Raw genomic sequence first — 11,950 nt, forward strand, 5'->3', positions numbered from 1 at the left:
ACTTTCAAAAAGTAGCCACTCTAAAATATTGTTTAAAAAAAGAAGCAAATTAATCCTTTGTAGCAGTTAATCAAATCCAAGCCTAGTTTAGCAAGCTTTTCTTACCAGAGAGAGTAAAGAAATGATTCAGCAATCAATCTCCCTTAAGTTTTAAGTCTTTAAGTTTAAGTCTTAAGTTTTGATTGAGATATGACAATGGGAAGAATAGTTGGCAGAACATTACATTTAGCTTAATCTTCCCCAATCCTTAACATATATATATTAACAAAACAAACAAACAAACAAAAAACAACAATACATAACATACATTGATCATAACATAACATAACATAACATACATCCCATAATCCTAAAAGCTTTAACCAAAAACTTTTTACTATTGACCTCACCCCATTCCTAAGAGGACCATAAGGGGCGTGCATAAGCGCACAAACGTGCCTACCGTTCCTGTCCTATTGTTTTTCTTTTCTTCTTCCTATATATGTTTACATGGTTATATACTATATAATCTTTTTGTATGATGTTGTGACAAAAATAAAAAATAAAAATAAATAAATAAAATTGACATAAAACATGTATTCCTTCTTTACATTTCCTTATTTTTCTCATATTTATATCCTTATTCCCCCTCTCATCTCATTTTATTATACTTTTCTTTTTTGTCCCATTCTCCCTTGTTGTTATATATCTTCTATCTATCCTTCTAACGATTCATTTTCTTTCATACATTGGCATTTTATATACATGTATATATAAGCTTTTCACTTTTTTCATCATTGACTATTTCTAGTCTCTAAACAATTATACAACTTGTTAAGTTTGGGTATTGACGAGGCAGGAGACCAGGTTAGTTACAACAGCTCTTTAATATAGTGTGACCCAGCAAAACTCTGGAGAAAAACCTCTCCTTATATACACTTCAGCCTGAGGCTGCATCCAATCAGAAACGAGATATTTCCCGCCTAAAACTCCCGCCAAAACTTACAGTAATACATTACACTCCTTCCCTCCCAGAAGGCACTTTGCCAATATTTGCATATTACTTCTCTACGTAGTCCTGCAGGTACGTGGGGCGTCTCCTGACTCTCCCGGACCTGCGCAGTTCACTTTCTGGAGTTGAGTCGAGCTTGCCGGAGGGACTTTTCGTCCCTCTGAGCTCCTCCTCCCGGCCATCCGGCCCTGGATTATTCGCCGGCTCGGACCTGCTGTCCTCTAGAGGGACCGGAGGGTGTCGCTGGACCTCGCCTGACTCAGATAAGTCTCTGTTTGGTTCTTTGCTTACGCTTTCTGTTTGTTCTTGGCTCCAGTCAGCTGTGGGGTTAATTAAATCATAGTCAGGGCTGTTCTCGCCTAATTCTGCCTTATCGCTCAATCTGTTTCTTAATTGATCTATGTGGCGCCCAGATTCTGCCATCGTCTAGTTCCACTAGATAAGATTTGGGGCCCGTTTGTCTATGACTATCCCCCTCTTCCAGTTAGGGCCGTCGCTGTAATTATGTGCCCACACCGAGTCTCCTATGTTTAACTCTCGGATTCTATCTGGTTTTGTTTTGAACCCGTCCTGTACGTAGGTCGGGTGTAGCCGGTCTAGCGGGCACCCTAGCTTCCGCCCATTAATAGCTCGGCTGGGCTGCGGCCGGTGGCCACACAGGGGGTCCTGTGTTGGACGGTTAGGAATGCGTCGATTTGTGCCTGCCAATCGCCGGGGCCGCTTCGTGATAGCGCTTCTTTCGCACTCCGGACAAAACGTTCAGCAAGGCCGTTCGACGCAGGGTGGAACGGCGCTGAGAGGGCATGTCGGATGCCCTCTTCAGCCAGGTACCCTTCAAATAATGCTGCGGTGAACTGTGGGCCGTTATCGGACACGAGGGTGTCCGGTAGCCCGTGCGTGGCGAAAAGGTGTTTTAGTGCTGAGATGACAGCTCCCGCGGTTGTGGATTTCATTAGGATGATCTCCAGCCATTTGGAGAATGCATCCACCACAATTAGAAATGTTTGGCCGTGGAAGGGGCCGGCAAAATCAATGTGTATGCGGGACCAAGGGCCTTGGGGTTTCTCCCACTCCAAAACTGGGGCCGTAGGTGGTAGTGGTCTGGATTCCTGACATACTTGGCATCGGCCAACCCTGTCACTGATTTCCCTGTCCATTAGGGGCCACCAGACATAGCTCCTAGCCAAACCCTTCATCCTCACAATTCCTGGGTGACCCTCATGCAGGAGTTCCAGAACTTTTTTCCTCAGTTTCTCTGGGACTACCACCCTATCCCCCCAGAGCAGGCACCCCCCTTGTACGGACAATTCCCCTTTTTTCTTTACAAATTCCTTGAAACGTTCGCCCGGCGCAGCGGGCCATCCCCTTTGAACCCAACTGATTACAGTCCTTAAAACAACGTCCCGGTAGGAGGCCCGAGCCACTTCCTGCGATGTGACTGGCCCCCTGTCCAAAGAGTCAATTAGTAGAACGGTGTGCCCGGGGTGGGGTCCTCGATTTCCCCTGGCAATGGGCATCTGCTCAATGCGGCCGCATGCCCCAGCTCCTTTCCAGGCCGATGCTGCAGCTTGTAGGAGTATGCGGTCAAAAAAATAGTCCATCTGGTCAGTCTAGGTGAGAGTGCTACTGGCGTTGGGCGGTCGCCAGCCAGTAACCCCAATAGCGGTCTGTGATCAGTGACAATTTCGAAATCTCGCCCAAAAACGTATTCGTGAAATTTTTTCACCCCTGACACTATTGCGAGAGCCTCCCTATCTAGCTGGCTGTAATTCCTCTCAGCCGGGACATCGTTCGTGAATAGAACGCTATAGGGGCTTCAGTGCCGTTTGGGAGTCTGTGGCTAAGTACAGCTCCTACTCCATAGGGGACGATCACAAACCAATACTAACGGCAGTCTGTTGTTGTATTGTATTAACAGGCTATCGCTTGATAGCAAACTTTTTACTGCCTCAAATGCCCTATTCTCTGACTTTCCCCACGACCAAGCAGTGTTTTTTCCAAGCAATTTATGCAGCGGTTCAGCAACGGTTGCCTTGTCTTTTAAAAACACGGCGTAAAAGTTTACAAGACCCAGGAAAGCCTGGAGTTCTGTCTTGTTTTTGGGTGCTGGGGCTCTCTTTATCGCCTTGACTTTGCTCTCAGTGGGGTGAATCCTTTTGTCTATTCTATAGCCCAAAAATTCAACAGATTCGACCCTATCTGACACTTGCTTGCTTTGACTTTTAATCCTGCCGACCTAAAAATGGCCAAAACTTTCCTTAATCGCTTCCCCAGTTCTCTTAAATCTTCCCCTGATACCAACACATCATCGAATAAGGGTACGACTCCCGGTAACCCTTGTAGGAGCCGCTCCATCAAATTTTGGAATAGCCCGGGCCACACTCACCCGAACTGTAACCGGGTGCACTTAAAGGCACCCCGGTGCGTTACAATGGTCTGGGCCTCAGCTGTGCTAGCATCTACGGGTAGCTGTTGGTACGCTTGTGCCAAGTCTAATTTGGCGAAAACTTGTCCGTGCCCTAGTGAGTGCAATAAGTGTTGCACTACTGGAACTGGGTAGGCGCTCTTTTGCAATGCTTTGTTCAAGGTAGCCTTGTAATCAGCACAAATTCTTATGGACCCGTCTGGTTTTATAGGGGTGACGATTGGCGTCTCCCATTTGGCATGGTCAACTGGCACTAGTATCCCCTGGCTGACTAATTTATCTAACTCTTTGTCGATTTTAGGTTTGAGTGCAAAAGGAACCCTCCTTGCCTTTAACCTAATGGGAGCTATTTGGGGGTCTAAATTGAAGGAGATAGGGGTCCCTTGTACTTGCCTAAACGGTCCTCGAATCGTCTGCGAATTCCTCCAGTAGGGCGTTTTGCAGGTTGCATCCGCTCGGTGGACGCCAGTCACCCCATTCCCAACGCCTGAACCAGTCTAGCCCCAGCAAGCTTGGCAAGGTTCCTCGACTAACGTGATGGGCAGGGTCTTTTCGTATGTCCCGTACTTGACCTCGGCGGTCGTTGTCCCTCGAACAGGGATGCGGTTGCCCTGGTAATCCTGCACCCGGGCCGTTGTTGCTGTAGCTTGCGCTTTGCGAGGTGCGGCAAGGCTTTCACAAAAGTGTCCCAGGACATGATTGTGATAGCTGATCCTGTGTCTACTTCCAGTCGGCACGGTACGCCTTCAATTGTCGGGTTTGTGAAGACCTTTTCTTCGATGCGGTAGCTGCGTGGTCTATGGTAACAGTCATTCGGTTTGACTTCGCTCTTTCTTTCCTGGCCAATCGCGGGTCGCCTCGCCGATCTCGCGCTCTGATTGGCTGGTTTGAAATTCGGCGGAATGTGGGTTTGCATCTCTGACTCAGAGCCGCTCTGATTGGCCGATTTGAATTTTCGGCGGAAGGTTGGGGTGCTCGGCAGACTTGAGCCAGGTGCCCTTCCTTTCACACCGCCGCAAATGGCGCCCTGAACTTACATCTTTGGCGCTGATGTCGCCCGCAACTTCCGCATTCCTCCGGTCTTCCTTGTCGATTTTCCGTGTAGTGGACTTCTTCCTCCTCTTCGCTGGTTGACTCACGATAGGTTTCTTCGTGGTGGACTGTGCTCGCTTTGCGCCCGCCATCGGCGTGAGTCGCTTTGTAAGGTGTCTGCTGCATGGTTGACATCTCATGGGCTCTGGCTTCGTCCAGAGCGTTTGCCAATGTCAGGTTGCTCTTGGCTAGCAACCGTCTCCTCAAACGGATGTCTCTGACCCCCGTATAAGTTGTTCCAGCAGCTCTTCGTCCAGATCGCGGTACTGCAATGCTTGGAGGCTTGTCTCAGGGCTGCCATGTAGTCGCTGATAGACTCGCCTTCTTGTTGCCTGCGCTCCCCAAACTCGCATCACGAACGATTTGGACGGGCTGGTGCGTAGTGATTCTTCAGGAGGGTCTGAAGGGTCTGCCACGACACGGAGTGTAGCGGTGTTGGCTCCGCTAGGGCTTCTGCGGCGATGACTGCTGACCCACAGTGGCTTATGAAGTAAGCCCGTTTGCGGTTGTCGGAGACTCCTGTAGCTCGTTTGCCTCCAGGAAACTTTCGAAACGGGTCATATATATTCCCCATGTCTCCTGGGTAGGGTCAAACGGAGTGGGTGGCGTGTAGCCGGTCATCGCTGCATTCGCCGTCACCTTGCTGGGTTTGATTCTCGTAGTGAGTTCAGCTCTGTTCTGGTGCTCTGCCTCAATATCCCATCCTCGTCGCCAATGTTAAGTTTGGGTATTGACGAGGCAGGAGACCAGGTTAGTTACAACAGCTCTTTAATATAGTGTGACCCAGCAAAACTCTGGAGAAAAACCTCTCCTTATATACACTTCAGCCTGAGGCTGCATCCAATCAGAAACGAGATATTTCCCGCCTAAAACTCCCGCCAAAACTTACAGTAATACATTACACAACTTGTTCCATACTATATAATATTCCGACTCTTCTTTTTCTTTTAACTCCTTCGTTAATTTGTCCATCTCAGCACAGTCCAAGATTTTCTTTATCACTTCCTCCTCCCTTGGTCCTTAACTCTTAAGCATGACTCTATGTAGTTTTAATAGGAAAGGCCTCAGTTGCACTTACATTAGACTAAATTTGCATAAATTTTCCAGAATGTAATCTCTGTGGCTATTACAGCCTTCTATTTATACTTAGTCTTGAGCACGAATGAATAATATATTTGTAGTATAATTATTCAGGTTTATTTTTCTCATCTTTTCACTTTGCAGGCTTGTTGCTCGTTTTGCTTAGATTCATCTGACTTATTCAAATTGCACAAACTAAAGTTTAGTCATTTTCCCCCCCCCAGTTTTGAGATTATTATCCTAATTAAGAGCTTTTGCTCATGTCTTCTTTAATCTTGTTGCTATTGTTTTATTCCAGAATCTTAACAGTCTGTTTTGGGCTTCAGACTTTACTCTTTCTTTAAGTTGTGAGTGAGGGCTGGCATTTTAAAAAGTGAGAGGAGCCAAAATTAAAACAAAAACAAAAAACCCCCAAAATGAAATTAATTATACATGGTTAATACAACCATTCTCTGTATATTTAATAAATTCCCTTTCTATCGCATCAACAATTCAAATTTAGCATTGATTTTTGCAGATGGTTTGGGACCCCAGGAATGAAATTTTTACACTCCTGCATTAGTGGATTTATAATATTTACAATATTGTAGCTATCCCTGCTGCATCTAGCTAACTGAAAAAGATGGCAAACATTTCATAGAATTTAAATTCATCTGGTAAATAACAGAATTGGGTACTGGTTAAGTTGTATGTCATTGTAGGAGCTGAATGTGATATGGCCACAATATGGAAAACAAGGTGCTATCACATGTGCTATTGAAATATGTGCTCTTTGATCATAGTGTATGCAATTAAACTCCCAACAGACAAATGTGTCATACAAATTTCCAATTACTAAGAAATAAAAGATTTCCTGCAGATCCGAATATAAAGAAGTTCCAAATTATTCATAGTCTGCACGTGAGGGTGGAGGAAAATATTTCTCTTCTTTCTCTCTAAGTGTTTGCTTCTCTTGGCAAACAAAGAGGCGGGTGGAGAGGAGGAAGAAAGTACAGCTTACGTCAGTTCTAAAGCTTGTGTAAGTTAACCCAGGAAGCCATATGTGAAGACTACAGTTCATTTGGTGACCATTCAAAGCAGGGGTGGGTTCTACTTACCTTTACTACCGGTTCACAGCGGGATCGCGCACGCTTGCTTACTTCTGCACATGAGCAGGAGCTTCCTGATGATGTTGGGGTCAGTGGGTGGAGCCACCCCCAGTTTTACTACCGGATTGCAAGAACCGGTCCAAACCGGGGGCCACCCACCACTGATTCAAAGTTACAGTGACAATGAAAAAAGTTGACTTATGACCATTTTTCACACTTGCGACCATTGAAGTATCCCTATAGCCACGTGATCAGAATTCGGATGCTTGGCAACTGACTCATAATGGTTGTAGTGCCCCCAGGGGTCATGTGACCCCCCCCCCTTTTGTGACTTTCTTAGAAGCAAAGTCAATGGGGAAGCCAGAGTCACTTAACAACTGTGTTACTATCTTGATAACTGCAGTGATTCACTTAATAACTATTCATTTAACAGCTAGAATGCATATTAATGCGTTATGCATTTCCTCTACATGGTGTAAGACTTCTGCCTTGAACAAAAGGTTGGACTAGAAGACCTCGGAGGTCCCTTCCAGCTGTATAATCCTGTGATTTAACTGTGGCATAAAAGGTCATAGAATGGAGAAAATTCGCTTAACAAATGTTTCCACTCAGCAACAAAAATTTGGGGCTCAATTGTGGTCATAAATCAAGGACTACCTGAATTGAATCACAGCCGTTCCTGAAATATATCTTCTCCGGCTCCCATCTGCACACTAATTACCCCTAGAATGTCTGATACCGGGATAGTTTACTCTGATAGTTCACTCTGGAAGCTATTCTTACTCTGATTAGGATGGGGAAACCTTCTGACATTAACTTTCCTCCTCTAAGGTAAGAGGTGTGTAAATTGCCTGGGTTTTGTTTCCATATAGAGATTCACCAAATTATAAAGGACCCCCTATGCATGTACACATGGCCCCACCCACACACCACGCACCCACATATGTGTGCACACCCCACACATGCTCCCCAACCCCGCACATGCACAGCAGAGATTCGAAGACCAGCTGGCCAGCGGGAGGCGCATGTGCAGCGAAGCTGAACTGGGGCAATGGCTTGTGTGAAATCAGAGAGGGCGCTGCGTGCCACCTCTGGCACGTGTGCCGTAGGTTTGCCATCATGGGCCTAGGACATGGAATATCCAGGACATGACATCTCAACTTTTACAGTATATGTGGCAGTTTTACTAATAATAAGGAGACCGCATTCAAATATAAAATCCTTCCAACTTTGATCTTTGATCTCCATCCATCTCCTATATATATAGATATATATTGTGGATTTAAGCACCCATCTCAAAGTTCTGCAGAGAGATAGAACTGTAGCAATAATAAACTGCCCAATGATACAATATTATTGTAGTTTCTAGATGCATTTTTACAGAATGAAAGATAACCATGTCCAATGGATTTATGGCGGTGTTGATTCCCCATTTCTTCTCCTCCTGCAGGTGTCTTGCAGTTTATCGAAGTCACAGTCAACATTTTGGTGCTGATCTGCATAGGAGCAACCCAAGCGGGTGTCTCTGGTTTCACTTCTCTGGGAGGCCTAGGCTCTTTCAACATCAACTCAATGTATAGTCCATTTCAGGGGACTGAACTCCAAGAGGTTACCGAGCTGGATATGCAGTACAGCCAGATGAGAGCACCTTGTGTGTATGGAGGTGTAGCCTTTAGCCTGACCATGATGTGCCTAACGCTTCTGTTTCTCATTGGTGGAGCAAAGCCTATCCATCGCCTTTCCCTTGGACTGCTTGCCGCCGAGTGTCTCTTTGACATCCTCTCCTGCCTTGGTTATATAGCGGCTGTTGGCCTCTATCTCCACTTCGTCATTCAAGTCAACGCCACGGATGTGTGCCTGAAGAGAGAAAGACTATACGCAAGGCGAGGTTACACCTCAATGAATTGCAGCGTGCAAGGTGGGGATGCATCCGTGGCCCTTTTCGGCCTGGTGGCTGCTTGCCTATATTTTGGAAGCTTGGTGGTCTGCGTTCTCACCATTCGGGAGGTCCGGCAGTTTCAAAAGCAGCGGGACAACAGTCATTATAATCTTGAGAGAACCTACAGGGAAGACGACCATCCGAAACCCTATAGGAGCAAAGAAAACATACACCCCGAAAGGACTTTTGGCACACTTGTGTAATCTACACCAGATAGCTCAATGAAGCCAGACTTTAAAAAAGGGTGTATATATATATATATATATATATATATTGCACAGATAATAGTTATGTAATATAATATCAAAGATGTATTTTAAAAATAATTCTTCCTAGCTAGGAACTTAGTTTTGTAGTTAGTTCCGTAACTATCTTTATGGAAAAAGGCAAGGAATTGCAGGAGTGATTTTCAGGTTTTTTTTTGCCTGGATATATGTTTTTTCAGTAAGAGCTCTTCTGTATCATTATCTTAAGATCTCACCCGGATGTGTCCCTGAAATTACCCAAGAACTTAAGTTTGAAGATATCTAACTTGTAAAGGTAGTGAGATAGTTATTGCAAAGAGTGAATATGTGGAAGATCAGTTGTTTTAATTATGTATTGATTATATTTGTAAATGACCCAGAAATCAATTACTGGCTCCAGATTGAAACTTAATGGTGTTGACCCATCAGCTTTATTATATTCAGAAATTTCTTCTTTTTAAGTGCCTGACTGAATAGGAAATCTGGGCATTAGTTCTCTATCATTTAAGTACATTGATATAGTACAGTGATGGCTAACCTTTTTGCCGTTGCGTGCCAAAAGCGGGGGGGGGGGGGGGGGGGGTTTGCGTGTGCATGTGCCAATTCAATGTGCCCCGCCCCCCCATGCATGCTTGCGACCCCCCTGCACTCCCCCCGCTTTTGGCACACGATGGCACGGTGGGCCTGGAAGGACCGTTTTTCGCCCTCCCCAGGCTCCAGAGGCTTTCTAGGAGCCTGGAAAGGGCAAAAACGGCCTTCCCCACCCCCCCGAGGCCCTATGGAGGCCGGAAACAGCCCATTTTCTGACTTCCGGTGGGCCCAGAAGTCCCAAAAACCAGCTGGCTGCATGCGCTGGAGCTGAGCTAGGGCAATGCTCGCGTGACCAAGATATGGCTGTGTGCCATATATCACGTGCCATAGATTTGCCATCACGGATATAGTACATCTTGCCTGCCTTTGTGCTCTTAAGGTACCTGAGACAAATCGCCAGCTATGATCTAGGCTTGTTATTGGGTTAAATCCAGTTCTCACTAGTAACTGATACAGAGGTGGGGCTGGTAGAATGCTCCGACATGTGATCTGCTGATTGCTTTGGCAAGGGTCCCATGGCCCACTGACACTTAGGAGATGCTTGATAGAGCCATGGGGTTGGGGGGTTGTATTATTCTTAAGAGGGTTGTTAGGTTGAAAATAGAGCCTATAATAAGTTGAAGTTTACAGTGCTTGGTCTTTTCTTTTAGTTACATTCTGGGAAATACTTTGAGTGTCTGGACAGTTTAAACTGGGAAAGGTATTTTTTCCGTATCTTCAAGGTTGCGGGTAAATGCCTCACTTCAACAGTGTCGGGTGACCGAAAGTCAGAAAGCCACCAGGAAGTGGGGGGGGGGGGGAATGTCCCAAATTAATTCATCCTAAATTAATTCAAAACCATTCTGACTGGACTGACTGACTGGTCCTGGCCTTATTGCTTTTTAAATGGATAGATCAGCCTTTGTACATAAAGACTGTGTTATAGCCACAACTTCTTAATTTCCAAGAAAGTCAGGGAAGATGAGACACCCTAGGCCATGCCTCATACATTACTCTGTTGCCTGAAGCAGCTTTGTATGCTGCCTTTATCGAATTTACTTCAGCTTCAACCACAACAATACACGAGCACACAATAGATACAAACTCAAGGTAAACCGCTCCAAACTCGATTGCAGAAAATATGACTTCAGCAACAGAGTGGCCAATGCCTAGAATGCACTACCTGACTCTGTGGTTTCTTCCCCAAACTCCCCAAACTTTAATCTTAGACTGTCTACTGTCAACCTCACCCCATTCCTAAGAAGTCTCTAAGGGGCATGCATAAGCACACTAGCATGCCTACCGTTTCTGTCCTAATTTTCCCTTTTATTTGTATTCATTTCATGTATTCATAATTATACTTATATGTTGCCTATTACATGTTTGACGAAATAAATAAATAAAATAAAATAAACATCTTTGCTACAAGGAAAAAAAGAAGCCAGCTGGGTGACCTTGGACCAGTCACTCTTTCTCACCTCACAGGGTTGTTGCTGTAATAAGAGGAAGATGGCATATTAGATGTGTTCGCCACCTTGAGCCGTTTATAAAAAACGTAATAAAGATATAAATTAAATAAGTCTCCTGTGGACGCATCCTCTCTACTCCTCATATACGCATTAAATTATGATGCCTGTTTGAGGTTTATTTATTTATTTATTTATTCATATTTTTATACCGCCCTATCTCCCTAGGGACTCAGGGCGGTGTACAGCCATCTAAAAACAACATAAATATACAAAGTAAAACATTAGTCTAAAAAACTTATTAAATAGGCCGAATATTTAAAATAGACAAATAAACAATAAAACCCCAATTTAAAACCAAATCTAAAATTTAAACAATTAAAATTTAAAAAATCTAGTCCAGTCCTGAGCAGATAAATAGATGTGTCTTAAGCTCGCAGCAGAAGGTCCGAAGGTCGGGAAGTTGACGAAGTCATGGGGGAAGCTCATTCCAGAGGGTGGGAGTCCCCACAGAAAAGGCCCTTCCCCTGGGCGTCACCAGTCAGCACTGCCTAGCTGACGGCACCCTGAGGAGTCCCTACCTGTGGGAGCGCACGGGTCGGTGGGAGGCATTCGGTGGCAGCAGACGGTCCCGTAAGTAATCCGGCCCTATGCCATGGAGCGCTTTAAAGATCATTACCAAAACCTTGAAGCGCACCCGGAAAACCACAGGCAGCCAGTGCAGTCCGCGCAGGAGAGGTGTTACATGGGAGCCACGAGAGGCTCCCTCTATCACCCGCGCAGCCGCATTCTGAACTACCTGGAGTCTCCGGGTGCTCCTCAAGGGGAGCCCCATGTAGAGAGCATTGCAGTAGTCCAGACAAGATGTCACGAGAGCATGAGTGACCGTGCATAAGGCATCCCGGTCTAGAAAGGGGCGCAACTGGCAGACCAGGCGAACCTGGTAAAAAGCTCTCCTGGAGACGGCCGTCAAATGATCTTCGAAAGACAGCCGTCCATCCAGGAGAACGCCCAAGTTGCGTACCCTCTCCATTGGGGCCAATGACTCGCCGCC

At 45.6% G+C, this 11,950-nt stretch overlaps 1 protein-coding gene across 1 annotated transcript in view; it reads left to right on the forward strand.

Annotated features, from left to right (window-relative positions):
- LOC131194550 (MARVEL domain-containing protein 3-like) overlaps positions 1-11,010 on the forward strand; it is a 30,101-nt gene extending 19,091 nt beyond the window's left edge. Inside the window, exon 4 of the mRNA XM_058175662.1 lies at positions 8,127-11,010. Coding sequence (XP_058031645.1) covers positions 8,127-8,818 — 692 coding nt within the window. The 3' untranslated portion in view covers positions 8,819-11,010. The remainder of the gene's footprint in view (positions 1-8,126) is intronic.
- Positions 11,011-11,950: the final 940 nt, after the last annotated feature.

The sequence above is a fragment of the Ahaetulla prasina genome, chromosome 3 (assembly GCF_028640845.1).
Source record: "Ahaetulla prasina isolate Xishuangbanna chromosome 3, ASM2864084v1, whole genome shotgun sequence".
Classification (NCBI taxonomy): domain Eukaryota; kingdom Metazoa; phylum Chordata; class Lepidosauria; order Squamata; family Colubridae; genus Ahaetulla; species Ahaetulla prasina.